The sequence below is a fragment of the Poecile atricapillus genome, chromosome W (genome assembly GCF_030490865.1).
Source record: "Poecile atricapillus isolate bPoeAtr1 chromosome W, bPoeAtr1.hap1, whole genome shotgun sequence".
Classification (NCBI taxonomy): Eukaryota; Metazoa; Chordata; class Aves; order Passeriformes; family Paridae; genus Poecile; species Poecile atricapillus.
In genome coordinates, this window is record NC_081288.1 from 14,497,180 (window position 1) to 14,521,138 (window position 23,959).

General features: G+C 38.1%; 1 protein-coding gene across 1 annotated transcript; it reads left to right on the forward strand.

The window, feature by feature from the left end:
* Positions 1-23,561, forward strand: SLC26A4 (solute carrier family 26 member 4). Its single transcript, XM_058863739.1, has 20 exons — positions 1-209; positions 535-674; positions 2,874-2,984; positions 4,615-4,805; positions 5,257-5,421; positions 8,050-8,202; positions 8,314-8,396; positions 9,347-9,494; positions 11,829-11,942; positions 12,707-12,784; positions 12,980-13,075; positions 14,503-14,609; positions 15,947-16,016; positions 16,330-16,422; positions 16,521-16,616; positions 17,487-17,717; positions 19,148-19,202; positions 19,517-19,662; positions 20,843-20,926; positions 21,434-23,561. Exons 1-20 carry the CDS (start codon positions 55-57, stop codon positions 21,455-21,457), a joined length of 2,340 nt encoding a protein of 779 aa, XP_058719722.1. The 5' UTR covers positions 1-54; the 3' UTR covers positions 21,458-23,561.
* Positions 23,562-23,959: the final 398 nt, after the last annotated feature.

Consider the following 23,959-nt stretch of genomic DNA (forward strand, 5'->3'; position numbering starts at 1 on the left):
CGGCGGGGCCGGCAGGGGGGGCCGCGCTCGCCGCCCGCCGGCTCAGGCGGGGCCATGGCCGCGGGCGGGCGGGCGGCAGAGCCGCTGCCCGAGCTCAGCCACTACGTGGTGGCGCGGCCCATCTACAGCGAGCCCGGCTTCCAGGAGGAGAACGAGCGGCGGCCGCCGCTGCCGCCCACGCTCCGCGAGCGGGCGCAGGCGGCCTGCAGGTGGGTCCGAGCGGCGGGAGGGAGCCGGGGGGCGCCGTCCCGGGGCCACAAACTCCACCCGCCGAGGGATGAAGAGCCCCGCACGCCGGGCTGCGGCAGACGCGTCCCGGCTCCCCTGCGTACCGCAGCTGCCCGCGGGCTGCTTCCCCAGAGAGCGCGCTTTTGACACCACTTCGTGCCCCGTCCCTGTCTGGAAGACAGGACTGTGACAGCCACTGCCCCTTAAATTTAAATGTGCATCAGCTCAGCTCTCTGTCACTCTGGGGTTCTCGGGGCGTTCCGGTTGCAGCTCCGTGGGGTGCGTTCATCACTTGTTTTCTTGCAGATGTTCAAGGAAAAGGGCCTTTCAGATTGCCAAGTCCTTTCTGCCCATCCTGGACTGGCTGCCCAACTACCGGGTGAAAGAGTGGCTGATCAGCGACATCATCTCGGGGCTCAGCACCGGCCTCGTTGCCACCCTGCAAGGTAAAGCCGGGCATGCCGGCGCTCCGCTCCCCAGGACGTCCCCGTAAGGGAGCCGGCCGAACACGGGGACGTTATGCAGATGGAATTACAAATCTGAAGCTTGTTATTTAATACTAGATATTAGGTATTATTTTGCAATAAATAATTTATGGTTTTAATTTATTCCTTTTTCTTTCCTTGGCTAGAAGATTTAAATTTCCTGTGATGTACTATAAAGATGTATTTAACTTTTCTTCCAGGCATTTTACTCAAAGACTATTTATTTTGATATTTAAAATTTTAATTACATTGTGATAAATCAGATAGGTCGTGTGGTCTTATTTCTCTTTCTTGGTTGTTTAAGCCTATAGTTCTTCTGCAACTGCCTACAAAAATCTAGTTATTCACCTAAAATAATCAACCTAGATATCTATCCTTTTTGAAATTCATCTCATAAGGTTGTTCAGGTCTCTGCAAAAGACAACCCTCAAAGAGGTGGTGATGTATTCACATTTTTTTAAAAAATTAACTTGATGGATATTTAGAGTACATGGCTTGCAATATTAAGCTTTCCTTACTTCCTTATTCTTCTTATTAGTAAAGCTTTCTTTAGATGAACAAATAGGAAAATGGCAGAAATTTGTTCCAATAAGCTACTTAAGGAAGACTCAGAGGGCAGAACCGTCCTGCCTGAGGCAGCATCCATCTAAGACAAGACTGACTATAACCCTGACACATCCACCACACTCATTTCTTTAATCTCACCATTTTCACAATTTTTTTAGGACTGCAGCAGGCAAAACTAGCCTGTGACAACCCCACACTTTCCCTCAATGGAAATTAAGTGTTTGCAGAAGGGGACAAAGATTTACATTGGGAACAAAGAAAGCAGTTTACGCATTCCCGATTAGACACAAGTATTCTCTCCTGTCTGTTCCCTTGGAGCATGCTAGGAAGGCAGAGACTGTCCGAAAAAAAAGCATTACAAACTTCTGCCCCAGGCAGGGGGTGACCTGAGAAATGAAGGGATTCTTTCCCAAAGAAGAATGTCAGAACTGGAAGATCTTTGCTGAAGGTAGTGGCACTGTTACAGGATCCCTGTGCCTTTTTAAAATGAACTGGGCTGGATGGACCTTTCATATTACTTATAATTGCTATTGTGCTTATACTATAACCTCCTTATTTAATTTTTTTTCAGTGGCCTGATTTTGTCTTAATTAGAATCCATTTGTAAAACAAAATTTTTTAATATACTGTCTGGTCTCCCACCTGTGCATTAAGAAAAACAAGTAGAAAAAAAAGGGGAAAACCCAAATTAATGCAAATCTACACCTAGCTATAATTAAAAAAAAAAAAAAAAAAAAATCTGAAATTTTAGAGCATGCATTACAGGAAAAATTGGCCAAAATATTTGCAAAAAAAAAGAGACTTCTGGGATCTTGAAGCCCCTGAAGTCTCTAATTCCCAGCAACTATGTGTATTGCTCGCAGTCCTCCCATCACCCACAGTAGTACAACCAGGACTTCAGTTGTTTGAACTCTTGATGGGTTTTGGAGAATCTTTGAAGGAGAATACTGTACTCTGGCTAACAGGGATATGATTTTGAAGGCAATTTTTTTTATTGCTTGCTGGATTTGACATCTTGCTCAGATATGCAAAGGAAGAAGAACTGAGACTCTCAAATTTATGTGACTTACTATTGGTAGATTAGTTTTTAAGCTGCTACTGGGAAAAGAAGTGGCCCTATTTTCACAAGAGCTGAAGATACTCTGAAGCATGTTTGTCATGCAATAATTCAGAGTCTTGCCCTTGAAACTTCTGTCTGTAGCTAGAACCTTCACATATCCTCCTTTTCTCTCTAGAGGCAAGCCCTCTTGCAACAATGTTCTTACTTAAGTTTCCTATCTCAGCCTGTGTGTGGGGCTACCTATGCAAGTATAGGAACATCTTTCAGTACTTACTCTGGTATTCAGCTACCAACATGGGATATACAGTCATTTACAGCCCTCAATACTCACTCACTCACTCACTCACTCACTCACTCACTCACTCACTCACTCACTCACTCACTCATGTGTGCCTGCAACTGATGTACGGACAAAACATATTCTAAAGTGCATCTGGACCAAAGCAGTAAATCTTTCTGAAAGTCTGTTCTAGACAAGATAGTAGATTGATGAGATATTTTAAATGTGATATTTTGATGATCTATCATTTCAGGTTTGGCATATGCTTTGCTGGTTGCAGTCCCTGTTGGATATGGTCTCTATTCTGCTTTTTTCCCCATCCTGACATACTTTTTCCTGGGAACATCAAGGCACATCTCAGTTGGTAACTGCATGCGTTCAAGTTACAGTGAATTATCTATTACAAAGTGCTAATCCTTACTGCAGACATTTATATTTCATACAATATAACTACTTTCTGAAACAAATTTGCTATGGTGAATGTTAATATTGGTGGATCTCGGGAAATTAAAGCTTATTTCTGCTTTATACAGGCAATTGTGCATAATAGCTAACTTCAGGTATGCCCCTAGTTTTTGCTTGAATTTGTGCTGAGGTTTAAATCTACACTCTATGCAAGAAATGACAACATCAAGGCCTCAGTAGGCAGTATGAATGACAAACATTTCGTCTACCAGCTAAAGCTCAAGATGGCTAAAACACAGCTCTTTTAGTCTTCTCTACAAGCCTTACTTGCTGCATCCTTTTTTCATTACTGTGGACAGTATCTTCTTCTTGCCTGTCATGGAGACCCAGAACTTGTGTATCCACTCCAGCCTCATTCTAGGTCCTCACATCAAGGCTATGGGTAATCCTTGTTGATTCTTTCTGAACACTTTCTTTAGATTATGAGGTTTGTTTCCTGTCAGTCCTTGCATTTAAAATTCTTTTACAGCGTGATCACTGAAGTTCCTTCTTCTTCATTCTAACAAAATGTAGTCTTTCCTTGTTCATCTCTACCAAGAAATACATTGTTTTCCCCTCCCAGAGCTTTGGCAAGATACTACATTTATTCATCAACTTTTTTTCTCTGCTGCATCAAAAATCTCTGTATGTTTGCTTTACTTTGTTAGCCCCTTCCTACCCTACCAAGCAGCTCACATTTGCTATCCAGATCTGATTTGTTATGTCTACTTATGGTGGCATTCCTACTTTCTAGATTATCAAACACTCCTTTTTTTTTATGCTTTTCCCAATGTTCTTATTCATGAAGTGTTCTCTAAGGTACCTGTAAAATTAACTTAACCTTCTTTGAGACATTTCGTGACATTTTCCTTTTCTGCATAATTTTAGTAAATAACTGCAACAAATATGATTACTTTTAGATTGTTTTGCTGACACAGTGATCACTTTCTCTGTACCTTGCCCAAAGTATAGTTTCAGTCATCTTTAGCCAATGTAATAACACAATACTGCCAAAAGATGTGGTCCTGCCCACTGGATCATGTTCCTGCCACAGCCATGGTGTTGAGATCCCTGATCATGTGGCAAGCTGGACCAGCTGAAAACTAACCATGACTAAAAAACAACCAACCAAAAAAACCACAAGCAAATAAAGAAACCCCAAAACTTAAAGATATAAACATTGCTTTCACCGGGATTGGTGATCTACATTGTCTGGTTGTGATGCTGATACAGGGGAGGTGGTTGGAGCATGTTGAACATGTTGCCCCTTTGGCCTTGGTACAGCCCTAAATTAGCTCAAGCAAAGCATGGAACCACACTTGTATCTGTATGTACAACACAAGTTATTTAAAGAAGGAGCAGTATTTAAGGAAGGTGCAGTATTTTTGTCTTATGTATGCAGTGCCTGCGGCTCTTGGTCCCCTAATACTACCAATGTATCCCAGTTACAATTTTACATGGTTTTTCTGACCTGGAGTTTCTTGTCTAGTCTGATAAATGCATTTTTTCAATGTGTGTTAAACTTCAGTGTGTTCTGTTTGTCATTACAGGTCCATTCCCAGTAGTCAGTTTGATGGTGGGATCTGTTGTATTGAGCATGGCCCCTGATGAGAATTTTCTCATAGAAGGCAGTAATGCTACAGGGACTAATGGCACTGGGGCACTGATAGACACTGAATCCAGAGATGCACAGAGAGTACTGATTGCTAGCACTCTCACATTCCTGGTTGGAATTTTACAGGTAAAATAGCTGACTTGAAGACACAAGGTTGACCCTGCTTTAATGTTAATGGCAGGAAAATACCTACTACAGCAGTCAGACATTTTCCTGTAGTAAAACACAAAAATTAAGGAAAGTTATCACAAACCTTTAAAAGCTTCTTATCCTCTGTAGAGTCTCTGACAGCATAACTGGGAGCACAGAGAACAGAACAGCCCTTCAATTGCAGACCAGAAGACCTGCATGAAACTGAGTATTAATGGTGCATATCCTGGAACTTCCTTTCACACATTTCTTCAAGTCCCTTTATTTCTTTGGATGGATGATACTAAGCTACACTAGGCTGAAATGGGGGAAATATGGACCTAAGACTCTGCATCAACAAAGAGAAAAAACAAAGCATAAAAAATCTCCAAATAAAAGTGTACATTTTTGATATTTAACAAGCTGTTGTTCTTCATGATCTTTCCAGGTTATATTTGGAGTTCTCCAGATTGGTTTCATTGTGAGGTACCTTGCAGATCCACTAGTTGGCGGATTCACTACTGCAGCTGCTTTTCAAGTGCTTGTGTCACAACTGAAAATAGTTCTGAATGTTTCAACTAAAAATTATAATGGTGTCCTTTCCATAATATATGTAAGTATGCCCTTCTAATTTGCTTTAGTTTTATGACAGATATTTTTATATAATTGCATATCTTCTGCTTCCATTTCACACAGGGATGGTTCATTTATATGGTGGTAAGTAAAGGGCATTCCTTTAGTTCTCACTTCCATGAAGATCTGCAGCTGTTCATTCATAGCTGTGGAGCTCTAAGCAGCTGCCTTTGGGGTTTCCCAGACAGAAAGTCTAATTGATATCTTGAAGTCACAGACAGCACTTTTTCACATGAAGTTTAAATGTGATCATCCAGCAAAACAGTTTTTCACTTCTGGAGATTACAGTTTGTCTCATCCCTTTCTTTCTCACTTATTATGAAGGACATTTGATCATTTATTAACCCTGTCAGGTCATCTCCCAAAACTGGCAGTCCCAAGGCTCTTTACACTTAAACCACCAGGTCATTCTGGTAAAGGGCATCATTCTCCATTTCACACTGTAGCCATGCATGTGAATACCTAAAGGATGCAGATTCCCACTCTTTGACCAGGTACCTAATGGTTAGCAAATGTGAGGCTGACTGTTGTTGTCACGGCTTCATTTGTTGATTTTATAGAAAAACGGAGAAATTTATAGATTTTATAGCTCAAATGGAGAAATGTTTTGCCTGTGTTATCCAAATACTGAATTCCTAGAGGTCATGTGTCACAGAGTAGTATCCTTTCCTAGGGAAATTATTCAGTTGTGTCACTGACTTCAGCATGAAAGTATCCAGGTTCACAGTATTTTAGATTTTCCATAGCACTTCATATTAGAATAGCAGATTTCTAAAAGAGCCTGTTCTAGGAAAAAAAAAAAAAATCTTTGGAGGTTTTACATGCAAGTTCTGGCAACCAGACTAGCAAAAATACAACAGACATCTAGATTAACAATAGTAGGATGAATATAACTATATTATAAGGTAAAAATTAAAAAAGAAATCTGGAGGACTATTTGTGGGGGTAAAAAGTTATTATCTTATGGGCCTTTTCAGAACTAATAACAACTATTCCCCTCAGAACAAGGAAAGTTAGGTGAGACAAAGTACTGTATAAGAGATCTTACAGCATATCTGGCAGAATGACAGACTTGTTAATCCACCATTTTTTTCCCCATCTCTTTGTTTATTGAATGTATTGTATTTAGTATAATACACTTTTTAAAAGGACTAAATGGTTCTTACAGCTCCAGTAAGCCTGAGCGGGATGCTGACTTTTTAGGTTAAAGTTCAAAGCTTCTGTGGTGTCACAGGTGAGCCAGGTCAATGTGTTTGCAGATGTATACAGAGCAAAGAAATTGTTATTTCTGGTCTGCTCAACCAGTGATTTGCTGTGTGTGCTTCAGCAAGTTTTGGACTTGCTTCAATAGTGTTGTTTAACAGACTGCAACAGCAAGCATCCAACATTAACAGAATCCACAACCAAAGTTAGGAAGTTACTGTTTCCCTGTGAAGTGAAGCAGTGTAAGAGGTGGTCAGCCATTCTTATGGGATCTGTGGTAAACAGTAGAATGGGCAAGAAATGGCTTCAGTCAACCAAGGGAGGTCATCTGATTCAGTGTTTCAGGAAGGCTTTTTTAGCTTAGAAAACATAGCTGATTAAGCACTTAGATGTTGTATTTCCAAACCAAAGTCTGTTCAGAAGGGTGGGAGTAGTGCTGCTGCTACAAACCTCCTCTTATGTTTAAACCGAAAGCTCATTACTGGGGGAGATGACCAGGATACAAGAAGTGTGGTTCTAGCCCCTTTTCTACCAGTTCTGCTACAGCTACTTCACTATGCATGGGATTACATTTTCTTGGAGACAGGAGGCAAGTGAGAACTACCCTGGTGCTTAGGAGGAGGACAGAGGTGTATTTGTGACTTTTCTGTAATCATCCCTTCATGTTTTCTCTGTACAATAACTTGTAATAAACAATAGGATCAAGCAAGAGCACAGGAAGGGTAGAGAAGGGAGCTGCCTATTGCAGCCCAGTGCTCCAGTCTGGGGCTGAACTCTGTTGGGAGGGTTAATTTACTGTAGTGGGATAGTGGCTGTTTTTCTGAAGTGCAGGATTCCCCACAGCCACGCAGGACCTGTGTGTTCACACTCATTCTCTGTTAGTCAGCAGTGGAAATAGGAGCCTTGTAAGGCACGGACCACGTGCACTGGGCATGCAGTGAAACAGAGCTTTGCTCATGAGTCTGTCAACTCTCTTTATAAAAATGAGGATCTCCCTTGCTATTTCTCAAAGTGAAGAAACTATAGATCTTCCTTTCCTTGCTCTGATACAGGTAGAGGTAAAACACAGGTGGAGAGTTAGCTCTTTTTACTTAGTAATAATTGACTAAAAACTGGGAAGCAGAAGCCCCCTATGTGGACAATTCTTGCAATTATGCTTTTTCCATTAAATTATTAAATATATTTTAAATATAATTTAAATCATTAAATAGATATATTATATAATATATTAAATCCATTTACTGATTCTCTAGCACCTTGACAATACATTTTCCTCAGGCTTCTCCAGGCTTGAACGAAGAATTTACTTGGCCTCCTCAAAAACCCTATGTGTCTGGATTGTCTCATGAGTATTTGCACATCCGTCAAGTGTTCATGGGTTTGTGTTGTCATATTTATTTTTCAGACTCTTGTTGAAACATTTGAAAAAATTGGTACCACCAACATTGCAGATCTTATTGCTGGACTCCTCACCATTTTTGTCTGCATGGTAGTTAAAGAAATAAATGATCGGTTCAAACACAAGATACCTATACCCATACCCATAGAAGTTATTGTGGTAAGCAAAGGGGCATAACAAAAGCTGAAAACAGATAAAGTGGATGGGTCTAGCTACAGGAAGACAGGGATTCTATTTAAGACTTAAAACTGTTGTTTTATTTTATTACAGACAATAGTGGCCACTGGCATTTCATATGCTGCTGACTTGGAAAAAAAGTACAATGCAGGCATTGTCAAGAGCATTCCAAGAGGGTGAGTGTCTTTGTTTTGGGGGGACAAGGTACTATTTTAATCAGCTAAAAATGACTGTAGTAAGAGATAATGCATAAAAGATACATTGAAAGCTGTAACCTGAGTTCAGAGCTCAGATATGGAGATTTTCTGAGTTTTACTTCTATCAATTATGCCACCTAAATATGTTGCCTAGCTTTCCTTCTTCTGTAAAACAGGCTTAGGAATGTCTATCTAATTGATGAAGTCCATCTGAAAATTAATTGCTTCCTGCTCATGAAGTGACTATAGGACTATGGAAAATGGTTGTAAAAAAATAAGGACTTTTAATAAAGAAATTCTGCCTAGATTTAATTTCTGTAATCCTGAGTTATGCCACTGCAGTTCTTATTCATGCTGCTACTGTTATCCAAATCAACTTTGTCACTTCCATACGCATAGGAGCAAGGATGTTAAGGATTACACTGGTGGAGACTTCCACTTGAAAGATTCAGAGCACTTCACAGTAGTAACTTTCACATTCCATTTGGTATTCAGGGCTTAATTAATTAAAATTTGTGGAAACACAGTAGGGGATAAAATGCTTCTGAGATCTTACTGAAGAAGCATGTTAACAATAGTATGACGTGTCATTAACATATTTATGTAATTCATCATACTATTCAATGCATTCTTTATTCGATGCTTCAAAAAATGTAGTTTTTCACTTTGCTATCATAAGGCCAAATCTCAGTCATGCTGAGAACAATGGGAGCTTTGTTGCTGACTAATAGCATCAGGATTTGGGCTGGGGTGAGCTAGATAAGCGTGTACTGTATGTCAATGGGCTGTTTCCACCTTTTTATTAACTTGAAACATTACACTTCATATTATAAGCAACCTGTTTGCCTCTGCCTCAAACACCTTGACAGTTCTGGTAAGAACAGAATTCAATCAAAGTTGGTAACACTAATATATTTTCTAAATGCTAGATTTTTGCCTCCTGAGCCTCCAAATGTCAGCCTGTTTTCCCAGATGATTGCAGCCTCCTTTTCCATTGCTATTGTTGCTTATGCTATTGCTGTATCTGTGGGGAAGGTATATGCAACCAAGTATGACTATGCTATTGATGGAAACCAGGTATGTATAACCAAATAGTTTATAAACATAGTGAATGTGAAACATGATGACTTATGTAGCCAAATGAAAACAACACCATTCACACACATTTTTCAGACAAGCACTGAAGTCTGATAGGTGAAAGTCTTTTGGCTCTTGAAAAAAAGCTTAAATGGACACACAGGGATGAGCCAGATCCTTCTTCAGTATGGCTTTTTCATACTCTTTCATTCCTTCTGTATTGGTTTAGTGACTACAGTAGCTCTGAAAGGGCTGAGCACTGTAAAGGGGAATTTTCTGTTCATGTCGAGTTGACATGGCCTAGCAACCTACTTTCCATTTCCACTTGTAATGCATATTTTGAGGTACATTGAGTGGGCAGATGAAAGCAATATCAAGCTAAGAAGTTGCTCTGGACATCTTTATTTAGGCTTAGTCTTCATGCAGGATTTGAATCAGCTGAACTTTACAGTTAATAAATTATTGTACTTCTCAGCATGACACCAGTTACATCAATATAACTATACTTGTAACCTGATAGATCAGTCCTGCAGCTTCACAAAAGAAGTTAATGTGTACCAGCATATGAACGTGCTGGAGTAGCTGTGTACACTAAATGGCTGAACTGATTTAAGCATTGGTTTCTAGGGGCACAGAGCTAGAATGTGACATGAGTTGTGCATCACAAGCTCTTACAGGATTCCTGCATTTGTTCAATGTCTTCACTGAGGGTTATGTTGCTTGGCCATGGTGTGGAATTAAAATGTCAGAAAGCTTCCTTCTCCTGCATCTGTGCTAATTTTTAATTTTATCCTTTGAGCATTTTAGAAAATACCCTCACTGCAACAAATAGATGAGTACTTTGTTTAATGAGTCCTTTATTTTAGTACTAATGGATTACATAAAGTTTGACTTTAGAAACACTGTTTTGCAGTATATAAGAAAAATATGCTTCTGTTTGTCAGTTTACAATCCTCAAAGGTCATATCTGGTAACACTTGGTCTTAAAGTTGATCAAAATGCACCAACTTTCACTTTAATAAATTTCAGAGAATAATACATAAGCCTAGAAATTCTGTTTATGTTGTTCTGTTGTTGAATACGTTGTTTTGCCAGCAGTGGTGTGCTTCAAATGTACTGATTAAATATTGGAGTAGAAGAATTAGTTTATAAAAGCAAAGTGCCTTCCTTTCCTATGTTATGAATTTTACATGTAGAAAATATTAAATGCAGCCCAGGATGATGGGCAAATCATCATTTGATCTGGAGAAGCTAAAGTAACACCATAAAAGCAGGTAGTAAAATAATTTTGAAGGTCGAGTTGATACTATTATCTACCAATGTCTATATTGTCCTCATACATCCAGATTATTAACACCTAAGAACACTAGGAACAATACCTCCAATATTTTCTCACAGATCACAGTGGTTACATGTGAATAGGCAGGAAATTGTTTAGGTCTGTTCCTGCTCTTGTAGTTGGAGCTAAATGAAAATTTAGAGGAGGTTTATTTTTGTAGAAAAGAAGGGAGACAGTCAAAATCAAATCTAAAATTATATTTTAAAAAGCTTGCAGTAAGTAAAAAGCTCTTGTGCCTGTGTCAGCTGAGTGAAAATAATGTTTGTGTCAATTATATGGGGTTGGTTGCAGACAGCTCCCAAATTCTTTATCTCCCAGCAGAGGGATGGCCCAGATCCCAGGATATAAAGCTCCTAGGGTCCTTGTCACTTGAGCAGAAAAACCAACATCAGTAGGTGCCGGAGTCTGTGACCCGAGGGCAAATCTATGAGAATGCTGCCTGAGACTCAGCATGAGCTCATTGGGATGCTAAGAGTGAAAAACTTCTGACTCAGCAAACCACAAGTTTTCAGTGAAACTGTGTTTTATTGCAAAGTTCCTTAATAGTTCTGCTAATAATACAATGCTTTGCATTAGTTAAAGACTTGTCTAAACTCAGACTATTGTACTGATCGGAATAATTTGTTTAGCTGATGATACCTGGGAGTTAAATTTATTCTAGTACTCATTTCTTGATGCAATTATTCCAGTGTAATTCTTAGAAATGTTAGCTTTGGTAACATTGATGGAAGTAAGCTTTAAACACCTTTGTACTCAGATGAGTATGTCCACTTCAGGGGGAGTATACCAGCTTCTTTGGGTAGTTTCCAAACAGAGGTAGCTGCACTGGCACAAGAGGAATTTGTGTAAACATTTAACAGCTATTAGTAACTAATACTCTTCTTAATATTATTGTGCTAACTACTTTATCAACTACTGCAAAAGCTATTGTGTTTCTCCATTGAAAAACTGTCTTCAGGCATATTTATTTACAGCATTATCCAATTCTCTTTCAGGAATTTATTGCCTTTGGGTTCAGCAACATTTTTTCAGGTGCCTTTTCTTGTTTTGTTGCAACTACTGCTCTTTCACGGACTGCAGTCCAAGAAAGTACTGGTGGAAAGACTCAGGTAATGACCTCTTCTTACTAGTACTGTGCACAAATAGATTTTATTTTGTGTAGTGCACAAATTTCACCATGAGATGAAAACAGTCCTAAGACGATTGCATTGCTGGCTCATGGAAAGCCATGGGTGTCTTAGCAGCTCAGCTCTAGTAGTGAATAATTTTTGTAACTCTGCCAGAAGAGGGCAATCAAGTCTTACATAGCATGTACCTTAGGGATCAGAAATCTTTTAACTCTAGTTCCCCAGAATTTAATTTCCAATTGGAGGACTGAGTTTGTCACAGTAGGATGTGGGAGGAAATCTCTCCCAGCTGGCCATATCTTTAAGCTCCCATGTGCTGGCCTGAGAAGCTCTGCCATTTGCTATTCATCATCAGCCATGGGACATCTTTGTCATATTGAGTAAATGACTTTGTTTTACCAAACTACAGTTTGTGTGGCCCTTAACAGTGAAAAACTATGGGTTATGCAGCAGCTCCTTTTCCAGCTTACACACAGTCTGCTCCATTCATCTGTCTTTGTAACATAACCTCTCAAGAGCCACTACCTAGTGTTTGTTTAGATTTCCTGCTTAAGTGAATTCCCTCTGTGTTAGCTGAAGCACATAATGGTTGCCCGCCTATGCCTAAACACAATGACACTTTGGCAGGTCTCCCTGTTCCGAAAGAAATGTATTGTGCAACTGTTGTGTACCTTTTTCTTTGTAATCCTAGAAAGAGATGATAGACTCGTAGCAAGTTCATTTCCTATAAACACTTTCCTTTGCAGGTTGCTGGTATAATCTCAGCTGGGATCGTTTTGATTTCTATTGTTGCCCTGGGGAAATTGCTGGAGCCCTTACAAAAGGTACTGTACTCTTCCTCTGCAGCACAGCCACATCAGATCCAAATGCTCAACTATGATGGGCAAGATTAATATCCCTCTTTAAATCATGATGACTGATTCCAGACAGGGCTGTGGTTTATAGTGTGTCATACTGAGCACTATCTTCATATACATCTTTGCTTCTGAATACCACTTTTTCATTATTTTTCTCCACAGTCTGTGTTGGCAGCTGTAGTCATAGCTAACTTGAAAGGGATGTTCATGCAAGTGTTTGATGTTCCCCGTCTATGGAGACAGAATAAAGTGGATGCTGTAAGTAACCTAATTTTTTTTTCTCCTGAATGTTTTTGTCCAGTTTTGGTTTTTTTTACCTTTTAATGCCATCCAAGTTTCTCTTAACTACCACATAAACAGGATTTTGGGGAGTTAACATCAGAAAACTTTCATATGCATCCTCAAAATGCCAATTCCATGAGGTTAGTAAAAAATTCCCCATTTTTAGGTCAGTATTCTGCTAATCTTCTTTGTTCCCTAAACCCTGCAGTAAGAGTGCCAATCAGGGTATTTGTGTGCAGTGATAACTCCTTCATATCCCTTTCCATCATTTACAGCAACTTTGTGTTGATATGGCTTGAAAAGCAGAATAAACATGGCATGTTTCCACCTTTACCATTCTGATCTTATCTTTTGCACTATTTAAATGAGTCAGAAAAGATGACCTTTCCTTAATTCATGTACATATATTTATGCTGTTACCACATGAACATCCCATTTGCCTGAATAATCTCAGCTAGTCCTGAGAAAATACGTTTTCTTGTTGTAGCAAGACTAGTGCAAGCTAGAATTTGGATTCATTTAGCATGCTAAGGGATGTGTGAACAGACTTTTCTTATGAACCACTATAACTGTATCTCAGGGTACTTGCTCATATCTCCCATTGTATATTCTTTGGAACAGACCTTCACTGTGGCTCTTGGGGCAGAAAAATATTGCATGGATGATATTTTTTCCATGCAGTCTTTACTGTGCTTAGATTTTACAGTGCCATTGGGCAGTACCTGTTTTAGACAGATCTCAAATATTTTAGTCGATCATTTACTGATTTACAGACAAAAGATCCCACTGACTTCAGTGAGAAGTGCAAGCACTCAGCTTTTTAAAAAATTGCATCTACTCCATGGGCAGTGATGTAAGAAAGAGCTGAGGAGTGCACTTCAACTGTTATGCATGAATATTGAGTGGAGATCTTAGAGAAGTGCCATCAACCTGTTAATATTAAATACCTCTCTTCGCAACAGTTCTTTCTGATTCTTAGATGTCACTGAGGAATCCCCTTCCTTCCCTATATGTCTGCATGGGGGGCATCTTACAGTATTTTACATCTTAGTAAAATAAAACTTTTTCCAATTTTGCAGAAATATTAACAAAGATTGCCATCATCAGATATAAGTAAATGCAATGTTTAATCTCACCAAAGGAATCAGATCCTTAGAAAGTACTGTTATGTTGAAAACTTCCTTATTTCCTAAAAAGTTAACTATGCCTAATAAGATAATGATGGATGAAAGCATCTTGGAGGAAGAAGACTTTTGTACGTAGGTCAGCTGATTGCTAATGTGCTAAAATCAGTTCCAGAGTTAAAATCTGCTTCTCATATTATCTGGTCTAGTGTTTATTTAGCATGATTAGGAGTCATATGTTAAAATTAAAACACTTTTTGTTTGTTATTTCTTCTCCAGATGATCTGGGTTTTTACATGTATAGCATCCATCATTCTGGGACTTGATTTGGGATTACTTGCTGGCCTTTTGTTTGGATTGCTGACAGTTGTGCTGAGAGTTCAGTTGTAAGTAATACAGTATCAGAAATAATTCTTAGTCTTATCTGATGAAAAAGGAAGATAATATGCTGAAACACAAGATGATTTTTATATCTGCTTGGGTTTACAAAAACTTTGAAATTAAAAAAATCTCTTTCTTTTAGAAAAATACACTCTTTGTGTGCTATCATTTACTTACAGTGATAAAAGAGAAGATGCATTATTTTATCAGTATTTCATATCATGTTGGCCACTCTGGTGGTACTTACCCATATGTTTTATATGCATCCACACAGCTGAGTTCTGAAAAGGGACAGGAACATTCTAGATCAAATATAAACAGATGTATGGCTTTTGTAATTAGTTGATCATGATAGTAACCCTCAGCAGGTAATATTACTACAGTGTGTTGCACATGCTAATAACCTTTTCACTTACTGCTTGTACAAGACTGATTGTATGGCTGTAAAAGAAGAGCAAGGGAAAGCATGAGAATAAGAAAAAAAATTTGTGCTTCTGGCTGATTTGTTGCTGCTTAAAGAATATATGGAGTGGAATGGTGAGAAAAGGTGGATTTGAAGAACCTTATTTGGTTGTCTTGTTATTTTCCATTGATCTTTTATCTGAAAATACAATATAACTTCTTTTCTTCAGCTTGCAGTCCAGAGAGTATGGTAACTAGCATTACCAAAGGATAGTTGCACTGTCAGCAAATGTCTAAAAATAAAGCCTTGTAAAAGTTGTTGCATGATAATAGATTATAAAAAATTAAATCTGAAGAGCCTCAAAAAAACACTCCCAAATTAAACTCAGATAATGTTACCAAAATATAAAGGGGACATGAGGCCCTACAAATTTGAAAACAATTTGCTTCAACTGTTAAATATATATCTGAAGACTGCAAAACATTTTGATTTTATTGTTGACTGAAATAAAAATTAAAAAGGTTGGAAAAAAAAGATTTATATAATCTGAAAATAATGTAAATGTATTTCAGTTGATTTGAAATGGAAAAAAAAATCTTTTTTTTTTTCAGTGTAAAAAAAGTGATTTTTTAAATTTCAAGCAAAGAAATCACCTTTTAAAATATTTTTCTGGTTTGGGAAACCAATTGTTCACTCAGCTCTTAAATCAAAATGGTGCATTAAATAGGGGATAAAATGGCTGAGACCAAAGTACCTTGTTTTTATAAAGGCCCTTTCACTACAGTGACGCAAAGTAGCTGCAACACTTTTGGAAGTCTGTTAGTTTGGCATTAGAAAGCAAACTACAGGAGTCAAAGACACTTTGTATGGAGCAATCCCTTCAATTCTGTGAGTGCCCAAGAATGACATTTACCTTCACTGTATTTTTATTTCTGTTAGTCCTTCATGGGGAGGCTTTGGAAACATTCCTGGCACAGACATCTACAAGAAAGTCAAGGACTACAAAAATGTAAGTCATTGCTGAGTTGTTTTCCTTCAGTCTACATGTCAGTGTAAGAAAAAGTCGTGCCTTGCATGTTGTACACATCTTGAATTTGGGAGTGGAGTCCTCAAAGATAACAAATTTCAACATCATCTTCATCCAGATGGTTGGTCCATCTTGCATGCTGTAAGCTTCTAAAAATGGAATCCCCTCAATCATCAACAAATCCGTGCAATTTTTTTAATATTAGATATGTAGTTGAACTGTTGAAACATTTAAACTGCTTCTTATTAGTCAAAATATGGCTGTTGCTGTTGAACCTTATATTATTTGGCAACAGGTTATAGAACCAGAAGGTGTGAAGATTCTCAAGTTTTCAAGTCCAATTTTTTATGCTAACATTGATGGACTGAAAAGCAGCCTCAAATCCACAGTAAGTGATAAATTATGCGTTTGGAAGCTTCTTAACTATCCGTGAGATTTCTTTGGAATTATACTTGAATTAAGTTAATTTTGGTCCATTCTCTGTAGGTGGGATTTGATGCAGTCAAGGTATATAATAAAAGACTCAAAGCACTGAGGAAAATACAAAAGCTAATCAAGAAGGGAAAATTAAAAGCTACAAAGGTAGGCCTTTTTAAAATTATTTATTTCTATTTTTTCTCAAAGGATTACTGTTGAAGCTTTTTAGTTAAGGCTTAATTATGAATTACTCTGTACTCATCTTTAAAATAGAGATGAAAAGTGTGACTTGGTACATGGTAGTACAGTCTATAAGTAGCATACAGAATTTATAATACAACTTACAGTTTTAATCACCTAGACCCTAACTTAGAGTTTCTAACTACCTGGACCCTCTCAGATCAAGTCAAGCCAGATGTTAATTAAGCATCATTTAGTGTATTAATATAACAATCATAATCTAGACTTAAAAATTACACGAAAGAAGATGAGGCATCAATACTCAGAGAAAACAAAAGCCAGTGAAGGCATCCCTGGCCCCTGTGGGTTTCTCACTGTCAGCAGCAATTTTGGTCCAAATTTCCCACACAGGACTTGCCATACAGAGTGCTCTGTGCACTGTTACACTTCCCTTTTCTCTGATGGGGTCACCAGCTACACCCGGTTGCCCACGTGCCTGGGACCTTCAAGGCCAGCAAGGAAGGGTGAGATCACCCTGGTGCCCTGGAACCTTGAGGCTGATAGGGAGAGGAAGAAGAAATTGGTTTGATTTGTCTAATTGGTTCACAGGACCTTCAGGGCCTGAAAATTAAGGAAAAGGGAAGAAATACACAATCTGCTCAGCCATAGAGAATGCCTTATAAAATGGCATTAGTTATGCTAACCACAGTACCAGATTGGCAGCAGGAGGTACTGGTCACAAGTGTCTGTTTTGTCAATTCCTTCCACAGAAGGTACTACAGGGTGGTATTTTCTATAACTCCCAAACTTTCTCCATGATTGAATTCTATATTCCGTATATCATCTGCACATTAGAATGGCATCATCAGTGAGCCTGGTATTAATAATGAAGCTTTTGAGACTGATGAGGAACCTGAAGACAACCACGATCTTCAAGTTCCCACCAAAGAAGTGGAGATCCAGGTGGACTGGAATTCAGAACTCCCAGTCAAAGTAAACATCCCCAAGGTGCCCATCCACAGTCTCATTCTTGATTTTGGAGCAGTAACCTTCTTGGATATTGTAGCTGTGAGATCAATAAAAACGGTAAGGACATTTTTTTCCGATGTTCTGTGAAAATGAAACTAGTCAGTAGTATGTAAATCAAGAACTGTTATCTGAAGTTAATTTCTGAGTTTTAAAAGGTATGGTGTTGAAAAATACCATCAAAATGTAAATATGAAAAATACCAGCAAAATGTAGAATATTGGCATGTATTTCAAAGGGGAAAAATGCATTCAAAGAACAATATGAAGGTTGCATATTCAAGTACTCAAAAAATTTAACTGCAAAATGTTGTCCACTTATATGCATATGTTATGAAATATTTTAGTTATATATTTTCTCTCCACATGCCTCCTGCTTTAATCTGGGCACAGGATGATGCTCACTCAACACAGAGGTAGTAAAAATTTCATCTTACCATCCCAATTCAGTCTTTAGCCACAGGATTTATTTATTCATTCCTTCATTTATTCATTCATTTTAATTATGAAGGAAGAATGATTCATTTCTTTAAAGTATTTTCTGTGGCTGGTATCAAGTTCTTCATCAACACTCCTAATTAATCTTCAAACTCACAGTACATAATGAGATAATACTCCTAGAAAGAAGGAAATGAGATGTAAAGATTAAGGCCAAGTATTTCCATTATTTTTTGGTGCCCAGTTACAAGTGTGTAGGACCAGATTGTTCAATCTTCGGTATTTTCTGATATTTTGTATGCTCAGATTGATGCTTTCACTAACTTAATTTTGCAGCTGGGACTACTTAGCCTATCAGTAAAACCAGATCTTTACCATGACTCAGGTTTATCAGTTAACAGAAATAGAATTAATAATCACCTCTGAAAACACTAATCTAAGAGACTTGCCTGCCACCAGGGAGCCAGGGGTAGGTTCTAGTCTCCTGCCTTTTAACTAAGTGAAATACAGGAGTAGTGTGTGCCTTGCATCAGCCTCCTGCCTAGTTATGCGGGAATACGGGGTTTGTTGACATGACTCTCTCTGTGTGTAGCTTTTTCATCCAACAACAGGCCCATCTGGTGCACTGCATGAGGGAAAAATCTGTGTAAGAAAACCTGCATGTGCCAGTGAATGAGTGTATCATATCACACATAAATGGGGGACATAAAGCTTGTGCAGGCCCATGTGATCTCACTTGGAGAGATGATTATTCGAATTTTGAGAACAGAATGAAACCCTTAATTAGCAGCAATGCTTGTGCATGTAAAATGGATAGTTCCACTTACCTAGTTGAAGACAGGCCACTTCAGCAGCCAGGTACTTAACTACTGGATCTTTAAGTATAGCAGTACCTTAATTATGATGAATAAACAAATTGTACTATGTGGAATGAAGACAGTCAGAAAAAAATGAAGTGTGTGTGCCTATACATTACACAGATGTACATACATATATTTTCTCCTTACAGACTTTATTTATTGATGTCCTTGTTGCAAACTTTTTTTTGTTTAGATAATTAAAGAGTTTGAGAGAATTGATGTGAGAGTATACTTTGCTTCATATCAAGGTAAATATCCAAATATTTCTACTTTCTCTTATGCAAAGAATAAAATGAAGGTGAGAAGGGATCTCTAGATGTGTCTGTGGTAGCATCTGCACTAATAAATATGTGAACTGTAACACTGATAAGCATTGTTGGCTCCATTGGGACGCAAAAAAATCATGGGGTGTAAAGGAAATATGGAAAGTAAAAATCAACTATAATTGATGGATTAATTTGGCTGAACATTTGATTTTTGACAGTTGCAACCATGTATTTTAACATTTATTTCTTAGATTATTTCATATTGTATAAAACTATTATGACTTTCTTTTATTCAGACAATCTTATATCTCAGCTGGAACGGGGTGCCTTTTTTGATGACACTGTCAGAAAAGACATATTTTTCTTGACTGTCCATGATGCTGTGCTCTACATAAGGAATCAAATGACATACAGTGACAACCAGGACCCTATATTTGAGAAGGTAAGCATATCCAGCTGTACCTTTCCCTTCCTCCATCATCTAGCACTCATTCTTGAAGTTTCCATGGCACATTTGAAGACTAGACCTAGAACTGCAGTACAAAAAAAGTGGGAGTGTAGTAAACTGGGAAGCTTCTGTAGTACATGAGTATTTTTCTAGATGAAAGGAAGGGTCTGTCAACTCCAGGAGCTTGCTAGTGAAAAGAACATGAGAAACAGCACATATGGAAAACACTCCATCCTAAGAGACATTTTTTAATTTCTGACTACTGGCATCTTAAGAACCTCATCAGCTGGACTTTGCACTTGGAACATTATATTTAATTGTTATAGATGCAGTTTTCTTCAATGTGTCTGTAATACTTCTTTTGGAACCTGTGACACTATCTTGTGGAGATGGGTTCTCTAATTTTAGATTATATGACAAATATTTCATGCTTGCTTTAGGCCTGCTGGACTTCTGAATTGTTAGCTGCAATGAATAATCATTCCCTGCTCCCTTTCCCAACACTCCATAGACTTCTGATCAAAGCTATAATCTCCCTCTGCTTGGCATGGATGTGTATGGAAGCTGTTCCACACTAGTGTTCATTCCTGCTGCCCTTCTCTGTGCATTTCCTCATTGTATTCTGTGTTTTTTTCAGATAACCAGAAGACTCTGTAGTATTTAAAGATTTGCTGCACTCTGCAGCATTTAAAGCATTTAAAGGGCCTTTATTAGGAAAATGGTCATATAATGTCCTCCTTTCTTTTCACCACAATTCCTTTCCTAACAATCGTTATTACAGTATAATTAATAAGTAGAATTAAAATAAATATTACTGGTAATTAGCTAGGATAGGACCCTTATTATAACTTTTTCATACTAATTTTTATAGTAGAGATTAACATTTTTATAATGCTATATAGCTTATAGCTGTATATGCTGTACAGTTTAAAGACAGATTTTGTTATTTTTACAAAGCCGTAACTAGTCATGTGAGCAGAGACAGGCCCAAAGGCTCTGCAGTTTGTAAGTTCCTCTCAGGTGAACTAAATCATCATCTTTGTCAAGGAACAGTAAACAACAGACTCTTCTAAGTTGTGGAAGTTATTTTAAGGTACTTCAGAGTAAAAAAACTCAATTTCAATGATATGGACAACCTGTAACTCATCATGTTTCTTAATTTCTTTCTACCAAGATTTCACTCATGCAGGAGTCTAAAGAACCCATAGAGTTCACAGAAGCCAGCCAGCCTGATGATGAACTTGATGTTCAGGAAGAGGTATGCAATTCAGAAATAAATGTGTCTATCCCTCTGCCTGTAGCCTTGAGTCATACTATGAGAGTATGGCCCTCGACAGGTACCTTCTCCATAAATAAATACCCTCTCTGGATACTGAATGTCAGTGCTAAGTGGAGGAAGTCACATTTTTCTTGTGATGGTAGTGGATTATATCAGCTCAAGTATCTCTTAATCTCTCCTGCTTTAGGACTATTTTTGCCTTACACAGGCTTATAAATAGATCTTAACACAAGCTGGGTGCCTAAAAGAAGACTTTGTAAGGTTTGAGGCACCAGAGTCCAAAATGATGATCAACCTTCCCCTTTCATTCCTCCTTTTAACACAGCAGACAGCTCCTTGCACAATCAGCACAGTTTACGGAAGTTGCTTCCTTTGTACTTTCACTGAGTTTTTAGTTTACACAAACATGATAATTTTCCCAAATGGTGTATACTGAGAACTAACCACAGCCTGTTTCTCTCCACCTTTCAAAACCCATTTCTCTAGGCTATGCGCCGACTTGCTTCCTGAAGGACTGCTGGCACTGTCCTGCCTGTGAGCGCACAGCAATATTCATGCACCAGTACTATCTATACCAGCATTTTCTGCTATGAAACCAATCTTTGCACTTGAAGAAAACCCTGATTGTTTGTCTGAATGATACAGATCTCTATAACTCTCCAAATTTTAGCTAACATTATCCCAGAAATATTCTGGACCTTGATTCTGCAAGCACTTTCTGCTATGATATATATTAATAAAAAAGAAAATCAGAAGACTATTGTGAAAGATGTACTCAGTTTTGGGACTAGTCAGGCAGAAGTTGCACTACACTTTTATCAGTGTGTACAGGATGAAAAGCTGCTCTGTTGTCTCCCCAGGAGAGTGGAAGAGACCAAAATCTTTGGATGGCAAGCCTTTTGTTCAGTATTTTTACAAAGCCTAGTGAAAGGGCAGGAGCTCTAGCTGGCCAAGGCTTTGAATTTTAGAACATGAGTGTGAGAAGATGTGCTGTCAAGCCTTGAAAAATGTATTATGATCATTTTTTTCAAGCAATTCCTTAAATTGCTGCAGGTAGTTGGATCACTGAAAGAGGTAACAGGTGAAACTGTCACATGAAAAGGAAACAGCACTGAACTATAGGAAGTTTCAAATAGGAAGTTCCTAAAGACCTTTGGATATGGGTTCCTTAGTTCTGTATTAATCCCACTGTAGCAAGCCTTGCACTACTATTAATGATTGTACCTTAAATGAAGGACAGACAGATTATTTTGGCTAGATTACATAATCTTCATGAAGAGACAGATCATGACATAAATTAAGGAAAACCTTAGTCCCTGGGTACTTAATGGAATCTGTAAAACAGGCTGATACTGAGTGCAAGCAAGAAAGTCAGAATGTGACCTAGTATTGAGGTTTGGGTTTTTTTTAATGGAATATAGCTGTATTTTTTGTTTAATGAATAGTTATATTTTTATAGAGATTTTTTCTTTTAATACTCTACATCAAACTGCTGCTGTTCTTTTACTTATGAAAATTCATAATGCATAAGTGCAATAATTTACAAAAGATAAAGATTTGAGCAGCAAACTTTAATCCTTAACTAATGTTCTTAATTTTCATGAAGAAGGAATGTATTTTGATGAAAAACAGACTGCTACCTTAAATTTTTTAGCATTACATTATGTTTTTAAATGGGAAAAAACCCTGCATTGTAAGGAAACAGATAAAAACTAAAGCATAAGAAATGTCCAGGTATAAAATGCCTTTGAGTTTAACAATGTGGAAAATTAGCTTCAGTGTATTTAATTCTCCATATTTGATTACATCATAGAAATTTTCCCACATCACAATGCACACAGGAGATTTCTGCTGCAGGTTAACAGTGGAAAAAAAAAAATTAAAGCACTAAATAAATTATTCTGACTTCAGGACCTGAGTGAACTCTGCCAATGTCAGTGAAAAAAAAAATTCTAGAAACTTCATCCAGTTGGACGGTATCTTGCACAGTGGGTAACAGCACCAAACTGGCATCTGTATTTTCTAGTTAAGGCACAGGCTTCAGCCCTCACAACAGTGAAGTTTCTCAGTACAGACACTTGAACTTAGGTGATGTTGGTGCTCCAGTCCAAGCCAGCAAAGTGCTGTATTCACAATGGACATGGGCCATTTGTCCATAGGATGGGCATCTCCACCCTCTGAGAATGAGGCAAGTGTTCAAGAGGCAAATCAGACTTCTGCACCTCTTCAGATGGAACCATTAATTTCTATTGACACTAATGCTTCATCTCATCCTGTGGTTTGACAACTCACACTTTTAACTCTACCTGTCCTCCTCCTGTCCCCTTGCCAGCCTCTCACCAGAGGCTGGCACTTCAGCCCACCTTACAGGCCTGAAGACCCCATCAGGCCATGGCTCCACCTCCTATTAACCTGACTACTGGAACAGTTGCCAGTGCACAAGGCCAGTGACATGTTTTTTAGAAGCTGTATTGCTTTTCTAAAACAGATGTACATTTTAAGAAAAAAGTAAAATATTCTACCTGGTAAGTGAGTTTTCAGCTAATTGTTACACAGGAGACATCCTTCTACAGAGAAGATGGTAAAAAGTGGTAGCAGTGAATTTTTTTTTTTCTCAAGAAAACATCTGCACTGTGAAGTGAGTACAGATTCTTACTTGACAGAGATGTCATTACATTATTTTTTAACTTTCTTTAGTTCTTGTCTGTACAGGTATTTAAAAAGCAATTAGTCTTCCAGTCTTCCAATTCCTTTCCAAATATGACATCTGATCTGGGATTAATTTTGATACAATATAATAAAATGCACTTATTTTTGGCCTGTGTATTTGTTCTAGGCATGGTTGTTAATTTAACAGGCACAAAATATTAAACTTTTTCTGAAAAACAGCATTTCTCTCAAAGCCTACAGTGGCATAGAAAAGTAAGAGGTAATATGCAGAATGCATTCAAATGCCTAAGTGGTTATGTGCTTAATTTTCTATGTATCCATCAAAAATAAGGATACCAAAAT

Excerpts from the sequence above, each read along its gene's own strand:
- SLC26A4 (XM_058863739.1), top strand. The coding sequence starts at position 55 with ATGGCCGCGGGCGGGCGGGCGGCAGAGCCGCTGCCCGAGCTCAGCCAC. Across the intron at positions 16,017-16,329 it reads AAGTCAAGGACTACAAAAAT|GTTATAGAACCAGAAGGTGT; the intron begins GTAAGTCATTGC and ends ATTTGGCAACAG. Across the intron at positions 16,423-16,520 it reads AAAGCAGCCTCAAATCCACA|GTGGGATTTGATGCAGTCAA; the intron begins GTAAGTGATAAA and ends CATTCTCTGTAG.